This window comes from Conger conger, chromosome 2 (assembly GCF_963514075.1).
Source record: "Conger conger chromosome 2, fConCon1.1, whole genome shotgun sequence".
In the NCBI taxonomy this organism is placed as follows: Eukaryota; Metazoa; Chordata; class Actinopteri; order Anguilliformes; family Congridae; genus Conger; species Conger conger.
In genome coordinates this window covers 47,918,065-47,939,411 of record NC_083761.1, presented here as the reverse complement: position 1 = coordinate 47,939,411, position 21,347 = coordinate 47,918,065, and the positions used below count along the sequence as shown (strand labels likewise).

At 44.8% G+C, this 21,347-nt stretch overlaps 1 protein-coding gene across 1 annotated transcript; it reads left to right on the top strand.

Annotated features, from left to right (window-relative positions):
* The first annotated feature begins 7,465 nt into the window (after positions 1 to 7,465).
* Positions 7,466 to 20,969, top strand: smarcd2 (SWI/SNF related, matrix associated, actin dependent regulator of chromatin, subfamily d, member 2). The gene is made up of 13 exons (XM_061230747.1): positions 7,466 to 8,017; positions 12,752 to 12,930; positions 13,426 to 13,468; positions 13,657 to 13,779; positions 14,678 to 14,797; positions 15,900 to 15,995; positions 16,336 to 16,437; positions 17,117 to 17,278; positions 17,605 to 17,702; positions 17,972 to 18,107; positions 18,282 to 18,404; positions 18,787 to 18,888; positions 19,170 to 20,969. The coding sequence occupies exons 1-13, from the start codon at positions 7,841 to 7,843 to the stop codon at positions 19,221 to 19,223; spliced, it is 1,515 nt and encodes a 504-aa protein (XP_061086731.1). The 5' UTR covers positions 7,466 to 7,840; the 3' UTR covers positions 19,224 to 20,969.
* The last annotated feature ends 378 nt before the right edge of the window (positions 20,970 to 21,347 follow it).

Here is a 21,347-nt window from a genome sequence, read left to right as displayed (position 1 = left end):
AACCCTCACGTTTCGCAACGGAGGATTCGCGAGTCGCTTTTATTTTATCCCTGCTGGCTGGGACAGCTCTGACCTGGGCGGAACCACTGATCCGAGGGCAGGCTCCCCTTATGAACAACTCGCAGCTCCTCATGCAAGAAATGACGCGAGTGTTCGACCATGATGTCACTGGCAGGGAGGCGGCTTCTCGTTTAACTTGGATCAAACAGGGTACTCGGAGTTCGCTGTGGAGTTCCAGGCCCTGGCAGGGGAGACTGGGTGGGCAGACGAACCGCTCATTACACTGTTCTCGAGCGCGTTATCAGACCCGGTCAGGGATGCTCTGGCCACCATGGAGTCACCGGGGAGTTTAGGCTCCCTGATATCGGCGGCTATCCGCATAGATAACCGGGTTCGGGAACGAGAGAGGGAGAGAGCGGGCAGAAGGGGCGGGTCCAATTGGCCGATTCCGCCTTCTCCGGGCAGGGCTGTCAGTACGGAGGTCCGTCAAGGCACACATACGGGGGAGGAGCCGATGCAGCTAGACGGGGCTAACCTGACGCGTCCTAAAAGGTGCCCCTGGAAAGAAGGGTTGTGCTTCTTTTGCAGAAGACCCGGGCATTTAGTTAGGGACTGCCCCACTCTGAGAGTAAAAGAGCAGTCCCACTAGGGGAGCGAAAGTCACTAGTGGGACTGGTTAGAGGCATTAGCTTTCGCAAGTTTCTTCCCGTCCACCTAATGTGGAGGGGAGGTGGGGCTAGGGCAGACGCTTTTATTGATTCCGGGGCGGTTGATAATTTCATTGACCGTCAGTGGGTTCAACAGCAGAGACTGCCGGTCTGGGCCCTGCCACAGCCCCAGGCCATCACGGCGCTTGACGGGTGTCCGCTGGGGTCCGGGGTTGTTCGCCAGATGACTGAGCGGGTGGTTATGCGGATTCCGTTTCGGGGTCACCGGGAACGCATTTTTTTTTTTTTGGTGGAGTCTCCAGCGTACCCGATCGTCTTAGGTCACGGGTGGTTAGCTAAACACCAACCCCGAATAAACTGGGGAGACCGGAGTCATCCGGTGTCCCGGTGGGGTCCGTATTGCACCAACCACTCAGAACAAATGCACACCCCCGCAGGTCCCCCTGTAGAGACTGACATAGGCTCCGAGGTAGACGAAGGGGAGGCTAGGGGGTTCCCCAGCTCTCAGATTAGTCATCGGGACACAGCGGAGCAGGCGGAGAGTCTGGAATGGGATTCTACCTGCGATTGGTACCCGCCCGTGGACGACGGCAGTGACGTCACTGACCGGGACTCCGAAAGATACGTTTCCGACAGTGGGGATGAGGGTCGGATGATAGGGACCATTACATTTCCTCTTCCCTCTAACGTACCCAGGGAATATAGGGAGGTAGCGGAGGTATTTAGTAAGCAACGGGCCACTATGTTACCTCCGCACCACTTAGGAGGTCGCTATATTCGTTGTTGGCGCCGGAGAGCGAGACCATGAATGAATATATTCGCGACGCTTTGACTAACGGGTTTATTACACCATCTACGTCACCGGCAGGGGCAGGATTCTTTTTTGTGAAAAAGAAGGACGGGAGTCTTAGACCCTGCATTGTTTATAGGGGTCTAAATGCGATAACCATCAAGAATAGATACCCCCTGCCGCTGATGAACTCCGCATTTGAGTGCCTGCAGTCTGCATCCGTGTTTACCAAACTCGACCTCCGTAATGCGTACAATCTTGTTTGCATACGTGAGGGCGATGAATGGAAAACGGCATTTAATACTCACACCGGGCATTATGAATATCAGGTCATGCCGTTTGGTCTCACTAATGCCCCTGCAGTATTTCAGGCGCTGGTGAATGACGTGCTCAGGGAAATGTTGGAGAAATTTGTGTTCGTATGTCTGGATGATATTTTAATATTCTCCAACAATCTCTCTGAACACATTCGGCACGTTAACCTAGTCCTCACGCATCTGTTAGGAGCCCGCCTGTTTGTCAAGGCGGAGAAATGTGTTTTTCACGCAGACACTGTTTCGTTCCTCGGATTCATTGTGTCTCGGGGAAAAGTTGAGATGGACCCTGCGAAAGTAGCGGCCGTCAGGGATTGGCCTACTCCTGCATCTATAAAACAGGTGCAGAGGTTCTTAGGATTCGCTAATTTTTACTGCTGGTTCATTAGAAATTTTAGCACAGTGGTCGCGCCCATCACTGCGCTGACCAAGAACACTGCTTCAGCGCGTTTTGGGTAGAATCCCCGGGCAGAGGCGGCGTTCATGGAGTTAAAAAGAAGGTTCCATACAGAACCTATCTTAATAAACCCCAACCCCTCGCTGCTGTTTATTGTGGAGGTTGATGCCTCTGAGCTGGGAGTAGGTGCTGTTTTGTCTCAACGGTCCCCCCTAGATCAAAAGGTACATCCCTGTGCATTTTTCTCTCGGTCACTGTCCCCGGCTGAGAGAAATTACGATGTGGGAGACAGGGAACTGCTGGCAGTTAAATTAGCTCTGGAGGAGTGGCGTCACTGGTTGGAGGGGGCGGAGCATCCGTTCACCGTGTGGACGGACCACAAAAATCTGGAGTACATACAGACTGCCAAAACACATAACTCACGCCAAGCCTGCTGGGCACTGTTTTTTACTCGCTTTTCTTTTATCATGACCTACCGTCCCCGGTCGAAAAACACCAAACCTGATGCCCTTTCTCGGAAATTTGACAACACTGACGGGGAGCACATTCCCCAACCTATCATTCCGAGGGAACAAATAGTAGCACCCGTGATCTGGGAGGTGGAGTCAGCGGTCCAGAGGGCTTTGCGCCTTGAGCCGGACCCAGGGGGGGGTCCACCGCATCGTCTCTTCGTGCCAGCTGGGGTTCGGTCCCAGGTGTTGCAGTGGGGACATGCGTCCTGGCTAGCAGGGCATCCCTGGGTTCACCACACCAAGGATTTCCTGTCCAGACGGTTCTGGTGGCCCGGGATGAAAAGAGACGTCCGCGAGTTTGTGGCTGCCTGTCCGGTCTGCGCACGCAGCAAGGGTTCACACCAGCCTCCCTCAGGGCTATTACAGCCATTGCCTGTTCCGAGATGCCCTTGGAGTCACGTGGCCCTGGATTTTATTACGGGGTTGCCGCCGTCAGAGGGCAACACAGTGATCTTGGTGGTGGTCGACCGGTTTTCAAAGGCAGCTCATTTTATGGCACTACCCAAATTACCGTCGGCAGTTGACCACGGTTGGTGGTCGATCATGTTTTTAGGCTACATGGTCTACCCCAGGACGTGGTGTCTGACCACGGTCCCCAGTTCGCGTCTCGGTTCTGGCGTGCGTTCTACTCCTTGCTAGGGGCCAAGGTGAGCCTCTCATCGAGCTTTCACCCCAAGACCAATGGGCAGACGGAACGCACGAACCAGACGCTCAAACACACTCCGGTGCTTAGCCGCGGCCAACCCCACGTCCTGGAGTCGTCAGCTCGCGTGGGCCGAGTATGCGCACAACACTCTGCGCAACGCCTCCACTGGGCTCTCGCCCTTTGAGGCTCAATTTGGGTATGCGCCACCACTGTTCCCGGAGCTGGAGAGGGGGGCTGAGGTGCCCTCCGCGGAGGCCTTTGTTCGGCGGTGTCATAGCACCTGGAGCAAAGTACGGGCTGCACTCTTACGCGCTACGGCTACCCAGAAGAGGCTGGCCGACAGGCGGCGCCGGTCAGCTCCCTCCTACAGGGTAGGGCAGAGAGTGTGGCTATCTACTCGAGATCTACCATTACGGGTTGAGTCCTGTAAGCTCGCTCCCCGCTATGTGGGTCCGTTCAAAATTATTAAGAAAATCAACCCAGTGACGGTGAAACTCCAACTACCCCGGTCCATGAGGATTCACACCACCTTCCACGTTTCGCGCCTGAAACCGGTACTCACTAGCGTGCTGGCCCCGGCGGAGACCCCTCCGCCGCCTCCACGACTAGTTGATGGGGGGCCGGCCTATACGGTGCATCGCATCTTGGCTGAGCGCCGTGTGGGCACTGGCAAACAGTACCTCGTGGACTGGGAGGGCTATGGTCCTGAGGAGCGTTGCTGGGTCCCCTCTAGGGACATTTTGGATCCGGAGCTCATTCACGAGTTCCGCAGGCGGGGGGGCTGAAGGTGCGTCTGGGGCCGCCCCTTAGTAGGGGGGTCCTGTCAGGGTTGGGAGGGAGTACCGGCTGTGGGGTGATTTATTACCTTCACCTGGTAGTCATTAGTGCCAGCCAGGTACCTACCTCTGGAGAGTATTTAAAGCTCTCATTCCCCATCAGTCGTTGCTTCGGTGTACACTTACGCTCTGTCACCCAAGCTGGTATAAGCACACGGTAGACTCTGGTAATTGAGTCAGGTATTGTGCTGGGTATTGGTTCTTTCTGAGCCTGGTTCTATTCGCAAAAAGAAAACTATTAATATAGGTAAGGAAGGGGTTCTGCTCGCTGGCAGTGTGCCTTACACGAACACCTTCCTTGGGATTGAGTTTCTTTGTTTACTTTTATTTTTCGGCTCGTGTGAGTCCGTGGGTACGGGACGGTGTCCCGGGTATGTACTTTTATTTCTAAGTTTTTCCGGAGCTGCGACTCCTGGTGTTTTATTTTCTGTGCCTAGTATTTTACACTAGGTTGTATGTTTATTTTGGGTTTCCCCCCCGTTTCGGGGGTTGAGTGCGCACGTTTATGCACTCTGTTTTTTTGTTATTTCTTCGCCCTGGTTTTAATGGGTAGCTTTAATTTGAGCCGTTATTTGGGGCTCTTATTTGTGCGGAGCTGTCTCCAATTGTACCCCGGTCTCTGCTATTTCCCTGGGGCCTGGGTGGCGGACACTTTTGTGTGTTCGCTCGCTTAGGATCACCCTTAGTCGCGCTTGGCTCTCCGCACCTCCTCGTCACACAAACTGTCTCCTATTTGCAGATTTTGTGGGGAAGAAATCCAGGACATGCTGCGTATTTTCTGGTATTGCCCTATAGCTTTGCATTTTGGATTCAGGTTCAACAATGATTCAACCATTCCGGCTATTTTACATTAACAGCCTTAAATATCCTGATGGGGGACTCGAGTGACCGATGCCCTGTAAACATAATCCAATAATTTAAAAATTGGCTTTTGTAATGATTGCAGCACACTTATTTGGGAATGAGGTATAGTTAGGGGCACATTCACTACTAGTGGCTTAAGCAGAAAGATTATTAGGTACTTATGATTTGTTTTAACATTGCCGAGTATAACTTTGCAGAGTATAGCCTCTTCTCCTGGAAGAAGTCGGGTTGAGAGCATTGTTGTTTCGGTGCAGACTGCACAGGAGTGTAACTGATTGATAAGTGTTACTCCTCTCATTGGATGAGAGGACTGGTATTGCTGAGCGGTGCCTCTTCCCCAGTCAGGGTGAAAGCCACCATTTTGGCCACGGCTGTCGCCTGGGTCTTCCCCCCCATCAGGGTAGAAGTGACCGTCTTGGCAACGGCTGATTGGAACTTAGCTAGAGCAGTGCCTTTTACCCCCATCAGGGAGGGAATGCCTCCATCTCAGCTACAGCTGTCAACTGGTATCTATACCCGTCAGAGCAGAAGTGGCCATCTCAACCACAAATGATTGGAACAGAGCAGATTTCCCCGTCAGTGCGGAAGCCACTGGTGGGAGTTGTAATGATTGCCCATAATAGTTATATAAGTAATTATACTCATATATTTGGTTATATAATAGCATTGTTTTACACATATGTAGGTACATATACATTTACAAATACACTGTTAATATATTAAATTAATAATATTAATGTTTTCTTTTAATGGAAGGCTGTTAAAAGGGACAAACACTACCTAGCCCTGCCTCCCAATCGGTCTGTGGTGGAGCCCACAGATGCTTTGAGTAAGCCCTGATCCACATTGCAGGCTGGGCAGGAGTAGCCCTCCTGAGCCCAAGCAATGAGGCGGCCTGATGGTGACTCGGGAAGTGGGCATGAGCCCATGCAAAGGCCTGGTGGCCGGAAGCATTCACAGATGCAGAAGCTGCAGCAGCTAAGCACCTTTGTCGCCACCCTGATGAGCTGTCAGTAGCAGCTTTGCATGCTTTCGATGACGGAGGAGGTCCCCAGTAGTCAGACCCTGAGGAGCCTTCAGAGTGTGACCTGGGGGATGATGTGTCCAGGCCCATCCTGAATCTGGAAAGTTCAGCCGTCGTCTGAGGTGTCTGCCTCTTCAAAGGCTGTCCCTGGTTCTCCACAGTGGACCTCTGTATGCCTATTTCTGCATTCCTGTTCACAGGGAGCACAGAGGCAGCTGGCTGGGGTGCCTCATTGCCATTTTCCAGGTTCTATAGCTTGGACAAGGCATCGTCTGTGGAGGCCTCTATTCTGTAAGTAGCAGAGCCCCCGTGATTAGCTAGTCCTCATCGCACCTTCTTTTGTGTGTGTTAGGGCATTCTCCCTCGGTGACTATGTTTGGCATTTTATCCTTAATTTGTGGACATTTTCCCATGTGGTGCAACAGCGTGGTCACTCAGAGAACTGCATGGCAGCAGTTATTAAAGTGTGAGCCTGTGGACTCACACCTGAATTATAAGGTATGATTCCACGCAGGTGGGGGGACTGGTTCATTTGTTATTCTGTCTCCTAACAGCTCAACCTCGGTGAGGCTTGACCCATATGGTGGCGTGTTGACCTTCATTCATAGAGCCTGGGTTACCTATGTAACCCTTTGTTCTCCAAGACCAGGATTACAGTAAGAATAATTGCAGTATGAATTGGTTATATGGTTTAATAAGACTGGTTGTCCAGTCTTTTTCTTTTTTTTTTAAAGTCTTATTATTTTGTTTTAGCCTGGCACTGTGTCACATGATTCTCCTTGAAGTCTTGATTGAATACCAGTTGAATACTAGTTGAACTTTGCTGTGCAAGTTAAATGTCATATAACTGCTCTCATTGTTAATGTGGGCATTTCCCACTGTGTCTAACAAAACCTACTATGCCCCATCACAACCTCTAGCTGCTTTCACATTGTTTGTTAGAATTGTTAGGAAGATGCAGTAGTGTGCAGGTGTTGACTTATTTTTCTTCTGATGCCTCTCCAATGTTTATGTTTTTGCATTATTCTGTGTGAGCATTTACTCTTTTGGTGTGTTAATTTAATTAAAAACTATTCAATACCTCCATGTTTTTTGAAGGTCATTCCAAGCATGACCAAGGAGCCAAGAAGCCAAATGCCTTTACAAAGTTATTATTCTTGGTATCCAGGCTAAACCAAGGGTTGGGAGTGCATATTATAAGAATACAAATCGATACAAATATCCCCCAACACAAGATTATACAAATGATCTTTCTTATTACTCAGAGGCAATGATCTGATCTGGAAATCGAGACTTCAATAAGCGTAGCCTACCAACAGAGAATTACTTTTGAACTGGCAACCCTAGATGAAGGGAGGCGTCTGAGTGTTGCTGCAGACACACACTCAAGAGAAACCCTGTATGATCGCTATCTTTAGACATTGGTCAGGCGCTCGAAATCTTGCGTTCCAACCATTTTAAAAACAGGGGGCTTGAACAAAGTAATGGATTCATGGGAAGTGATGACACGTAAAACAGCAACCGTTTACACGCTAAAGGGGGAGTGAGAGGTCGCTGAAAACATATCCAGGAAATAGCTATAGCTAGTCAACGGCAGCCGTTGTAGCTTACGTTACGTCGTAGCTATTACGGGTTAGCTTGCATGCTAACTGACAAGTCAGAAATCAGATGCCAAATCAGCTAACCAGCTAGCATATAAGTTGTGTTGCTCATGTTATTGAAAACGTTTTGTTAGAAGGACGTTTGCATTGGACATAGTGATTTGCCACTTGCCATTACTCTTACGAAAATGTCTTCGAGAGGGGGATACCAAATGAATACAGGTAGTCCAATGAACCCTAACATGAACGTTAACCAAATGACAGCTGGACATGGAGGCAGCGTGAGAATGCCACCACCGCCAGCTGCAATGCAACAGAACTCTGGATTCCGGACCATAACTAACCCCGCCTCGCAGTACCATCAGGTAACAAGATAACTTTTTACAATCTTAATAACTTCAAGTGAAGGGGTGGAGGCTTTTCAAAACCAAAGCAATACCACGAATCTTAGCTACTAGCGAGCTAACTTGATGTGGTTTCAGTTGACTATTTCTTAAGCCGTTAATTCAACAAACCTGTTGGGGAGACGAAGCAGGGAAATGTGATTAAACAAATATTAGTTGACCAGTTGACACACTGGAGCTGAACTTGAATAGCACTGCGGTTTGCTAGCTGCGATTCGTAACTTATCCGTTACAGTTTTACTATAGCGTTAGTTAGTTAGCTAGCTATGAGCAAACAAAGCAACTTGGATGATCTAGTCTAGGCGAGTGGTCCTGTTGCTCGCGACGTTATGCTAGCGAAATGATAACTGGGAGCTAATGTCAGCGAATTTTGTGGCGTAATTCTTCACTGAAAAGAAAAAGGTCTCTTTGAGTTCATATGAACTGATATATCTATCTAGCACCTAACGATACTACAAATTGACAGGCACGTTAGCAAGTATATTTGGCTAATGCTTCACTTCCGCGTGCAGGCGCACGCTAGAGTACACTAATGTCTGATTAACTCATCGACTGACTTGGTTTATGAAACCTACGATGTGTCAACTGTGTTGGCTAACGTTAACTATGCAGCGAATTGTGTGTGCATAACTTCGCGTGTGCAATCGTGCAGGGTAAAAGTTTGTTTCAAAGAGAAGCTTAGTTTACAATAAAACATACTTTGGCTCCCGACATCAGCATCACTTGGTCAATGGCATCCAGACTTCAAATACTAGTAAATATCTTTGTTAAGAACAGCCACAAGGAAAAGAAATTCGAATGGATAATTTTTAAATAATAATTAAAAACATATACAATCTGGTCTGGGCAGAAAATGACCAAGAAGTGTTAGTTATTCAACCAAGGTAGGGTAAGGTAGAAAGTTTCCAATCAAAATGAAACCTATTATAGCTTGTTCTTCAAAAGCCATAGGCCTAATAGGCCAACTTATGTACAAAAATGTTTTAATCAGCTAAAAAAGGACCTCAATTTGCAGGAACAATTACATATACTGTAAGTAAATATACTGTGGCTCAAAAATGTGGTAAATGATTGTCTTTGGTATAAAACAATGATCAAAACATAACTTGCATTTGTATATTTAGTGATAGCTTTTTCACATTGATATAAAAGTATTTAATGGTCATTTTCTGGCCAGATACAACTTTGGCATTATATCATTTTTGAATAAAGGATCTATTTGACTTAATTTTCCCTCTGGCTGGCTGTTCTTAACCAAAATATCTACTAGTCTTAGAAGATTGGTAGTCATACACCAAGTGGTGCTGTTGAAATAATGAAAATAAATAACTTTATAGAAATAACCATAACTTTTATTCTCAGCAGTTTGACAGGGGGATGGCACCCAAAAAGTCTGAAAACATGTAGTCTGACACCCATTTTCTGTCAAGTTTCAGACTAAATGTTTTCAGGTTTTTCTCCTGCTTTAATGCCAAGATATTATGCTCCAAAATTGAACACAAACCCCAATTTCTGCTTGCGGGTGACTTTTTTTGGGTGCCATCCCCCTGTTTTAAGAGCCAATATCTCTAGAATGCAAATCCAATGAGGCTAATGTTGTGGATGTTCTTGATTTAATATTCACACAAAGTTTGAGTGGTCAAAATTGGCGTGGTCAACTCCCACACTTGTTGATTTTTCACAAAATGACTCAATTTAATGTTGGGCATGCATTTCAAAATATTACGTGTGATGTATGCAAATGAAATAATGAATTTTATTAAATATGGCCTATCCAGTCCTATAACACATTGCAACTTCTACTGGCATTGTCATATGGAAACTTGATTTCTTGTGAAGTTAGTATTAGACTCTTAGAAAGCTGCACAAATTTGTAGTCCTGCAACTGGAAGAGCGGAAGGCTTTTTGAAAACTAAACTGAGATGGTGCTAGTTAATTTCTGCACTTGAATCTCTGGGTCCTGGGATCTCTGTGCACATCTGTGGCCTTATTTCCATTGGTGAAAACTGAATGGAGTGCTTAACTCTGTATGCTCTGGCCTGCTGCACCAACAACCCAAACCTCCTTTTTTCTACAGGGATATCTTTTTATGGTGATCAGCATTGTGCGGTTCAAACAAGTGTTTTCACTTAAACCCTGCACCCCAGTCTCTGATTGGGACATAAATCTAGTAATGCCTGAATTCTAGCATTGCATGTTATTGTAGAATACATATTAGGCTTTAGATAGAAATTAAAGGAATAAATATGTGTTGCCTGTGTGTTGATGTCCTTCAGAAATCTGTGATGTTTGAGGGTGATCCAGCTCCACAATGTTGTTACTGTATATTTCTATAGGATAATTTGAAAATGGGATGGTAATTGCCACCGTTTTCAGAGATAGTTCTCATTGGCCCGTTTGTGCTCCCAAACTCCAGTCCTCTCCTGTTAGTTCATCTGGCTGATATTGCAGTTTTTACCGAAATGCTATAAGGGTCAGTGATGCCGGGTAACAATTTCAGTCAGGCTGGATAACACAGATTTTTTGTAATAAAATCTCAGTTGCTACATTTCCTTAGTAAAAAGGTATACATTCTGTTATCAAAATGATAGTCAAAAAGAGGGCAATGCGGCAAAAGTGGTAGACAGGCTATAAGTGTTGGTGCTTACAGTCACTGGACATGGCTATTCTGGGTTTGACCTGCGTAAGCAAGGTCTTAATCATCCAAAAAATATCTGCAAATGTGCGGATTGGAATTTGTTATAATAGTTGAAGCATACAATATTTACAATCCAGTAGTAATCGGCTATGAAATGTGGAAGAGGATAATCTGTAAACTTCAAAATGTGTTGCGTCAATCTTAGGTTCAACAACTGTGTTATATATTGCACAACAGAAGCACCATGACAAAACTCTCGATTAAGGAAAATGATAGCGATCCTCTAAATGCAAGTGTGATTCAACCAGAAAAGAGCATATTGCACAGCATGTCACGTATGATTGCTTCTTTTGTTAAGCTTTATTAGCTTCCTGGATCCCATGTAATTGCAATCATTACAGTGCCGGTTGAGAAGGAACAGACTTAAGCGAAGACAAAGCTGGGAAGATAAAATCTGAACTTTTTGCTGTCTGTAACGTTACTTTTTCCACCGAAGGCTGAACTGCCTTACAATGGCGGCTTAGGCTACGTGACTGTAACATGTTGATGGATGGGAAATTAAAACAGCTGCGGTGTCAGCTCACAGCATAGATAAGAGGCACACGGCGGAAAACACTGCAGCTCATTTTAGATCTGATTAGAATCAGAAACGTCTCTTATTTTCATTACCTTTGAAACTAAATGAAACGAAAGACAGCATGAGTATGTTAAGGGAAAAATGACAATGAGAAATGACACTTCAAGAGTGACAACTTTCAAAACAGATAAGGGACCTCGTTGCCAAAACAAGCCCAAACAATTAGAGTGGATATTGCAATTGTGGAAACCTAAATCAATTGTATCTAAATCAATTGTAAAATTAAAATGCACGCTAGTGTCTTTGAACAATAGACACCCTCAGTTTTGCAGCAAGCATTCTCTATGGAGTTTTCCGGACCACATCGCTCAAAATGCTCGTTTTATAATTTTATAATAAGAATTTCAATATTGCCTGTTTTATTCTTTCGTCAGGTAAAGTACCACTCGTATAATTACCCCAATTAATAACTTTTTTCAAAGCTTGGTTGTGCAGTTCACAGGTGATTCATTTATTCTGAAATTTGGTATCAATTTTACTGGTGCATCATTCACCTCTGTATTACTACCTCGTGTAATTTAAAGTTTAATGAGATGCATTCTTTGTCAAGCGCTTTGTGCTCCAGCCTTAGTTTCTGGGAAAAGAGTAACACTCACCAAGCATTTTATTCGGATAATTTTTACTGTATTACACCTACTTATTCATGCGATTATCTAATCAGCCAATTGTGTGGCAGCAGTACAGTGCATACAGTAATGTAAATACGGGTCAGGAGCTTCAGTTAATGTTTAGATCAACCATCAGAATGGGGGAAAAATTTGATCTAAGTGACTTTGACCATGGAATGATTGTTGGTGGCAGACAGGGTGGTTTGAGTATCTCAGAAACTGCTGATCTCCTGGGATTTTCACACACACTAGTCTCTAGAGTTGGCAAGGATTGGTGCAAAAAACAAAACAAAACATCCAGTGAGCAGCAGTTCTGCAGACAGAAACGCCTTGTCAATGAGAGACGTCAGAGGAGAATGGCCAGACTGGTCAAAGCTGACAGTAACGCAAATAACCACACATTAAAACAGTGGCATGCAGAAGAGCATCTCTGAACACACAACGCATCTTAACTTTAAGTGGATCGACTACAGCCATAGAAGTCTAAAAACGAAGTCTACTAAATACCTATTAAATTGCTTGGTGAGTGTATATGCGGTGGGTGCTTTATATGGAATCCGAAATGGAACTCATCTTTCCTGTTTTGAACCGGCATTTCTCGTTAATGCATGCATGTTATGTTCATTAAAGTAAAATGTGCTGTATTTTTTCGATTTCATTTGATTTCATTGCAATATCACAATTGTATTTTCTACTTACGAACAATCTTGTCATGTCTTATCTCTGTGGTACAGATGAGCATGTATATGAGTTAGGGATGTCTAGCGCAATGCCACGTGGTAAATGCTATCTCCTTTATTTGCTCTGCTCAGCGCCCTGGCATGCCTCCCAGTAGAGGAGTGCCTATGGGAGGAATGGCGGGACCTGTGCCAGGGCCTTCCTATGGTTCCAGCCTGCCCATGCGCTCTGGAATGCCTCCGGTCGCCATGGACCCTTCGCGAAAGAGGTTCCTCCAGCAGCAGCACCAGGGTCTGGGAAGTCAGAGACGTGGGTGAGTGCCACCTGTGCCCCATTCCGAGGGAAGGCCTGTCATCCGGTCACCTTTCAGTGATGCTTCTGAGGTTTTCTGTTTTTGCCCGGTGGCATTTTGTCCTTATAATGGCTCTCATCAGTGCTGTGAGAGGATGCCTGGTGGGGCAGAATATCGAGGGGAGGGATGCAGGCACATTTAAAGCAACCTAAGAACAAGACGTCTTCAGGGCATGACTTTAAAAAAGAAAAAGAACAAAAAAATTATGCTGATACGCTGAATAACAAATAATGCAGCTCCAACAGCTGAACCCCAGGGTCTGTGTTTGGGGGTAACCTACATTACTTCAAATGTAGTATAGTAATATTAGTATAGATTTGTTGTGTCCAATATAAGTTAGGTTGTGTCTAATTATATTACCCATGACTCATTATGTTAAGCAGCATTAGTTCTTGAGTTATTCTCCCCCCCCCCTGTACTTTTAAAGGTGACACATTGTTTCTTTGACTCTTTTAGTGTCAAAAGGCGCAAAATGGCTGACAAGGTGCTCCCACAGAGGGTGAGTTTCAAAGCAGATGTTGCACACTCAAAGTTTCTAGGTTGGATCCCCAAAAAGAACAAATTGATCTTTGTGTGTTTGTACCTCAACTGTCATCAGACAATGCATTGATATAGAAGAGCAGAGACTCCTATTTGCTTTTGTGTGACGTGGACTTGCATAGTGACCATCCATTTTGACCTTTGCAGATCAGGGACCTGGTCCCTGAATCTCAGGCCTACATGGACCTGCTTGCCTTTGAGCGGAAGCTGGATCAGACAATTGCCCGTAAACGTATGGAGATCCAAGAAGCCATAAAGAAGCCCATCACGGTAGAGAGTTCCTGTGTTTTCCATTTAAACCAAACCGCTCACTAACCATTCCTAAAAGCCTTTATTAATGACACCTAAACTGTCAACAGGTATTTTAGTCTTATATTTAGACTTAAAATCTTATTTCTATTACTTTTTTGCTAGCCAAGAGAAAAACTATTGCCAGTGAGCGGAAACAGTTTTGACTAATTTCAAGATTTCCCAATGGGGTCAGAAAATGTAACTTTTAAAGCAAACAGTAACTTAAAACAATGTAATATTTTCTATTTGAGAGAAAAAAATAAGATACACTCAGAGCAGGGGATTTTGGACCTCCTGAGCTACTGTTGCCCCATTAAATCGCTCTCATTGTGAGACTATATGTGGAGTTCCAGCTCTCACTTGTCTGTTATGTTTTTAATGTTGGGTTTTATATGCCAGCAGTCCTTATTTGGGACTGGGAGATGAGGGTGGCCTCTTTTTGGCATTAATAGTCTTGAAGGCGCCTTGACAATGTGGCTTTAATGGAACCAATACAATTTCATATGTTATAGACCCTTTGGAACCATAACTGGAAATCCCCATAGGTTCGGTGGTGGTTGCCAGATTCTGTAGCTTAATTTAATCTTTAGGTTGGCTTCTCAGATTGATTGCATGTGTATTCAGCATTGTATATTATTAGTATGATTGAATGAATCTTTCATGTATTGCTGCTCTAAGCTCAGTATTTTAATCTAATTAAAGATGTTCAATAACTCCGTGAAGTAATACTGCAGGGTCGCACAATGCATCACAAAACCAGACATATTTTGAGAACCTATTTGCTGGGGATATTCTGAACGGTGGGGAAAAAAAACAACCCTCTGCTTCCATGGCCAGCAGTACCAAACCGGTGCTCTTTCTCCCTCTCCGCGTGTAGCAAAAACGCAAGCTGAGGATTTACATCTCTAACACCTACACACCTGCCAAGCCAGAGGGTGAGGAGGCAGAGAAGGTGGCCTCCTGGGAGCTGAGAGTGGAGGGCAAGCTGCTAGAGGACGTAAGTGCGTGGGCGCGGGCCTCAGTCACGTGGTCGAGGCAGCGTGGGTGGGGTGGCATTCAAGAAGTGTTAATTTAATACAGGGAAGGGAAATGAAGAGACCGAGCGCTCTTCGCTGTGCTGAGCGGGCCATCCAGCCTTCTACACTTACACTCTGTAATGATCATAATGAGATCCTTCAGATGAGCCTGGGGTATCACATTATCCATCCACTTTAAATGCAATTAGAGACACTGCTTTGTCTTAAGTGAGTAGTATCTATATTTAATTAAAGCTAAGAGAGCAAATTTTGTGCCTTACCAGACCCATTGAAATGAGACTATGTTGTTGAGCGTGGACTTTCAGTGCTAGGGTGTTTGTGGGAGAAAGCTGTCTGTAATGCCATATCAGATTAGACTGGTTCAGTTAAGTCATTGGCAGGCTAGCTAGTAAGAAAACAACATGTGTCCTTAGCAGACCAAGCCACCTGAAAGACCAGTGTACATTTTCTCATCATTAGGTGGTTGCTTTTAGAACAGTTCAGTCTTGACAACTGTCGTTGCTTTTTTAAGATGCTTTTAAAAGAGGAGAAGGGTTTTCAGGGTTTCTCTGGCTCTTTTCCTGCTGGGTTGTTTTCTTGTGTCTCTCCATTTTTTTTGCACTGGGTTGGCTGTTGTCCTCAGCCCACTCCCTGAAACCAGATGTGCTCCCAGTCCTGCACTCGCTCTCAAAATCCCCCAAAGAAAGCAAATGGAAACTGTTGGTTACGTTATATGCTAGGCACAAAGACACAAACCCTCATATTTGTGCTCCAGCTGTGAGTCGTCCACTTGACTGCAGCCACACGAAAAAGGAGGAACTAGTTTTGATTCGGCAGTTGGAACGTGTGTAGGAGTGGGGGGGGGGTTGGTGGGGGAGGGAGTGTTGCACAAGGAAACATGGCAGGGAGGCCTGTAAGGATAGCCAGTTCTCAAGAATCCCAAGTTTCCCCAGAACCTGCCCCTGATGTGGTCATCCCCAAACAATGCAGCCGCCTTTTTATGCTTTTAATAACCCACAGACACAAAAACTATTTATCCCTCCATTTTGTTTATTTTTTCCCCCTCTTCCCTAATCTCTTCAGCCTGGAAAGCAGAAGAGGAAGTTTTCCTCCTTCTTCAAGAGCTTGGTCATCGAGCTTGACAAGGAGCTGTATGGACCAGACAACCACCTGGTTGAGGTATGAGACCGAGTACCTTGGGACGTTGTGCACACGGTGCATTCTATGCTCCGGTCCTTGCATGTTTTGCTATACTAGCACTCGAGTAACAATATGTTGCCCATGTGTCTTTTCTTGGCCGAGACCCCTTAGTTAAAAGAATTTCAGCACACCCGCAAAATGTGTTTCCAGTCCCTGGCTTGTCAAAAATGATCATTGTGACCAGCAAAAAAAGAACTCTTCTTCAAACTGTTCTTATTAGTGAATTATTGGATACCAGCTCACTGAAAATTAATGTGGAATTCATATCAGTTGTTTTCGCCGGGCCCTAACTGTCGACGTGTTTGTGCCGTTGTCTCAGTGGCACAGAATGCCCACCACCCAGGAGACGGACGGCTTCCAGGTGAAGAGGCCAGGTGACGTGAGCGTGAAGTGCACCTTGCTCCTCATGCTGGATCACCAGGTACCCCTGCACGTCTCTCAGAAATATCCCACCGCCGCACTGTTCAAAGGAAATGGAGTGATGCAAGAGTCTGCCCGGAACACGCGCTGAAATAGTTTGTCTTTACCGAGCTGCAAATAGGGAAGTGGACACGCAACTGGAAGGCAGTCAGTTTCAATCTCGGTTGGGATGTGGGCTTATTGTAGGCCTACTAAACCTGAATTGTCACAATCGCTATCTAGTTGCTGAATTACCCACCTGACCCAGCATTATAATTTGCTTTTTTGTTTACTATAATTTGTTTACTGAGGCTTCTGAATGTGCTACTAATGCTACGTACACACTATAGAGGTTTTAGTTGTTGCCTTCATCTGTCTGTACACATTACTCAAATGGTGGTTTCCGAGGGGTCTTAAGCTGAAAAAATTTAAAACCCCTGATAGTGTGGATTTGAATGTTTTAACCCTTTCGGGTTAAAACCTTATAAGACCTTATACCTTTTCCACCAATCAAAATGACCGCTATACTATTGTTTTGAACCCCTGTTAAAACCCTACTCATTTTTATCAACTTTCTCAACCAAAGCCAAATCCCTGTGGGCCCGGGATTGAAGGGGTTAAGGAGCTGGAGTTGTTTTTGAAATGGGTTTTAGTGCTAGCGTGTTCATGGCCTAAGATGGCCTCCTCTCCTCCCTCCTCAGCCCCCACAGTACAAGCTAGACCCCCGCCTGGCCCGGCTGCTGGGGGTCCACACACAGACCCGGGCCAGCATCATGCAGGCGCTCTGGCTCTACATCAAGAACAACAAGCTGCAGGACAGCCACGAGAAGGAGTACATCAACTGCAACCGCTACTTCCGCCAGGTGAGCGCGCTCTCCACCTCTCTGTGGCTGATGAATGCTCGGTGCAAACCATACGAGGTTGCCGTTGACAAGCAGAACTGGTAGAACGGAAAAACAACAGGCCGGAACGTGTAACGTGGTCCTTAGGGTCCAAGGATTCCATCTCCGACCATGTCATGTTCTCAGCTCTGGTCCCTTCTCCATATGTTACCCTCTCTGCTTTCTACCTGTCTGAATAGAGTAAAAAAAAAAAAAAATGGAGGGTGGTCCCACCATAAAGAAAAAGTTAATAAGTGTCTCTTGAGGGATTTGATCATTGGTGACTGACACCCTCCCCTTTCGTACAGATCTTCAGCTGCACCCGCATGAGATTCTCAGAGATCCCCATGAAGTTGGCGAGCCTGCTGCAGCACCCCGACCCCATCGTCATCAACCATATGATCAGGTGAGAGGAGACTGAAGTTTGAGGGTATTTCTCCTCACTGGGGAGTATTTTATTCATTTATTTTTTCACCTCTTGTGCTTCCCATCTGGGGCCTGGTTTCCAATTTCCCCCCATTCTGCTACTCTGTAAAGTGTCTTCTGCAGCAGTCTTATTTGAAAAGAGCTATACAAATACAATTGAATTGGACTGTACTCTGGCTCTGAGCTGGGCTACTGTAGTGGGGAGCGGTGATTCTGGGCACAAATGACGATAGTGCCTTGTGGTTGCAGTGTGGACCCCAATGACCAGAAGAAGACCGCCTGCTATGATATAGACGTCGAGGTGGACGACCCTCTGAAGGGGCAGATGAACAGCTTCCTCTCCTCTACTACCAACCAACAAGAGATTGCTGCCCTGGAGATGAAGGTCTGAGATTACCAGTTTTCCAGAAATAATATATTTCCAGAAGTAATATTTTGCTCCTGCCAAATTGGCAGTGCCGCAATTTCTTCATTCGGATAGGGCCAGAAAACTCTTATTAAATGTTAAGAAGCAACATTTTTATTGGGGTCCAAATTTACTGTGCCAAGTCTCTCATAGATCCACGAGACTATTGAGTCTATTAACCAACTGAAGACACAGAGAGACTTCATGCTGAGCTTCAGCAACAACCCACAGGAGTTCATCCAGGACTGGCTTAAGTCCCAGTGCAGAGACCTCAAGGTAGGTTCTGAATTTCTGAATTCATAGATTCATAGATTATATGCATTTATGAATTTCATAGATTACTGCAGATACTGCCTATATTTAATATAGGTTCGCTTATTAAATTGCCAAATCTTGGTTTGAGTTGATCAATACATGCCTTCAAATCTAAGTTGAACCGACTGTAGGTTTGGGAATAGAGGTTGTATAATGTGCTGATGTTCCATATCCTCTATGGCACATTTTTTTGTTAAATTAATTACATTTTGTAAAGTCACTTACGAAGTATGGGGTGCAGAAGCCTGATGATGATCTCTATTTTTATTTTTAGAAAAGTACCACTGCAGTTTAAAATGAATGAAACCTTGACATGTCTTTATGACGATTGTCTTTGTTTTAGTTGATGACTGACATTGCGGGAAACCCAGAGGAAGAGAGGCGTACGGAGTTCTACCAAGCGCCTTGGGTGCCAGAGGCTGTGGGGCGTTATGTCTTCTCTAAGGTTGGCAGCTGCGCAATGTTGTACTTGCACCTAATTTTTTTACTTGTCTGCCGAGTTTCTCCCTGGTCTAGGTTAAAAGAGGAACCTATTAATTATTCATTCATTATTTGGTAATTGAGGCAAAATCGGTGTGGTAGGTAAAACCACCAAATCACCCTCTGGATCCCAGTCATGTGCCTTAGCCACTAGGCTACAGGCTGCATCATCTGATCCATTTTGTTGTTTTCTAACAGACGAGTCAAGGCTGCCGTCTCATTGGTGGTCTGCTTTGCTTCTCTCAGGTGCAGCAGAGAAGGCAGGAACTGGAGCAGGTACTTGGAATCCGACTGACTTGAAGCCCTGTTCTCACATGGAGGGGCTTTCCAGCTGTCGGCCATCTTGTCCCCCCCCACCCAAGGCCTCATAGCAGGACAAAGGCAGGCCCACCATGGCGGTTGTCTTCACAGCAAAGCTGGGAAATGCAACCAAGCAGCAAAACTGGAATCAGTGGACATCGGCAGTTTCAAGCACTTCCATTTTTATTTGCCTATTTTTCTTGTGAAATTTTCCAATGTAACCACCTGTGATTTCTCTTCTGTCAGTTAAAGCCTTCTTTCTCACTTTTTACATTTGTGTGAAATTTGGGGAAAGCCTTTCTTTGCCTTTCTTCTGTGATTTTTTTTCTCATCAGTACTTCCTGTGATACCTTGGACCACAGTGAAATGTACACTGTCTGGTGTCTTTTTTTGGAGTATGAAACCTACTGTTTATTAATGCAATTTATTTCTCTTGTATGTCTGTCAGTTTTAAAGCCAACCAAATTTATTTTTTTATAATTTTCATCATCCGTGATTATGAGGTATTATAAGGAATTTTTGCACCTAAACCTGGAAAACCCCGGTTATGCAAAACTTATGAAAGCTTAAGGGTTTTCCATGTAAGTTTTGCCCAATATGTGTGTTAATATCTATGGTTGCCAGGACACAGGACGTCTTTGTGGCATTTGGAGCTTTGCATGGTTATAGGGGTTTTTGGTATTGTTTTTTCCGCTTGTTCAGTTAACTATTCCACTGAAGTGTTTACAGCCTTTTTGTTTGGCTATCCTGTAGGAAATCAGCGTGGATTAGACAGGAGCCCACTGAGCCTAGTGGATTTATGTTGGGAGTCTTTATACAGTGACCATCTTTGAAACTATATTGATTAGGAAGGAATCAAAGCCATAGATTAAGCCTTCTACAATCCATTCTAAGGGCTCTGGTGTGTTTTTTTCCCCCCACGTGTATGGGTGTCCTTTCATACCACTAGGATTAAACTCTGCAAACCTGATGCAGGTTATTTTTTTTTTGTGTGTTGTAAAAGTGAGAAGAAAACATTCCAAAAATGTGACATATCTGCTCACATATACTTGTTGTGGCAAAGTTTGTTGCACTAAGGTGTATTTTTAATGTCGAAGTGTGGACAATCCTATTGTTGTAGTTGACATGTTTCAGTGTGTGCTTATGGGGAAAGGTGGCTCAGTGTCAAGACTGTCTGTTCTCTAGCGCTCTCCAGCTACTTCATAGCTGGCAAAAGTTAAATGATCCTATATGTGTCATTCAGTAGAAAGCACAGACTAAAAACTGAAAAGTATAAAACATACACTTCATAGCTGTGGAGATTTCCAGGCTATGAGTAAGAATTGCTTGTCTTTTCTGGAGTCCAGGCGAACTCTTGCTTTAGTTGTAGAGTTCTTGCTCAAAGCACTTGAATCTGAAGAACAAAGGCACAATGGTACTGAGGACAGCTCTGCCCTGTTCAGTGTGGCCTATTGGGATTCAGGAACTGTAACTCCGTTCAAAACATGTCTGACCTTTGTCAGTTGGTTATTTGCGTCAGCTGACTGCATTTAACAAGGAAAGGACTGTTCTCTCAGTATTCTCTGAACCAGGAAATGAACACACTTTTGATAATTCTTTTTAAAGAATTTTGCATGTTTTTGTATTTACAATCAGAAACTTTTTATATCTTTTTTTTACGCTTTATATGTTTTGGGATTTTGGTACATTTATAAAAAAATATATATAAAACATTTTTAAAAAATAAAATGTGCTTGCTGGAACAAATATGTACTGTGTGGAGTGCTCTGTGTGCTCTTTTGTCTTTACTTGGAACTGCAAAACACATTCTAATTTGCCTTAATGTTTTAAATGCCAACTAATGTAGTTCAGAGAAATGGATATTGGAGAAATAGTGTAAAGCAACAAGTACTAGCTACTCAAACAATGAGGAAAATAACGGTACTCGATGCAGCTAGAAATGTGATCAGTAATCTCTTGCAAGGGGTAAGATTTTCTGCAGTGTGGAAGAATCTGGTGGTTGTTTCTGCTGTTTTATTAAATGTAATGTGTAAATGCTCAATGTTTTTTATTTTCCCCTCAGCAGTGTGAGTAAGGAGATTCATACTCAGAAATAAGGAAAACATTTTGTGACTTGGAAATCAA

Coding starts and splice junctions, on each gene's coding strand:
- smarcd2 (XM_061230747.1), top strand. CDS start 7,841: ATGTCTTCGAGAGGGGGATACCAAATGAATACAGGTAGTCCAATGAAC. Junction 18,108..18,281: donor TTGCTGCCCTGGAGATGAAG/GTCTGAGATTAC, acceptor AGTCTCTCATAG/ATCCACGAGACTATTGAGTC. Junction 18,889..19,169: donor GGCGTTATGTCTTCTCTAAG/GTTGGCAGCTGC, acceptor TGCTTCTCTCAG/GTGCAGCAGAGAAGGCAGGA.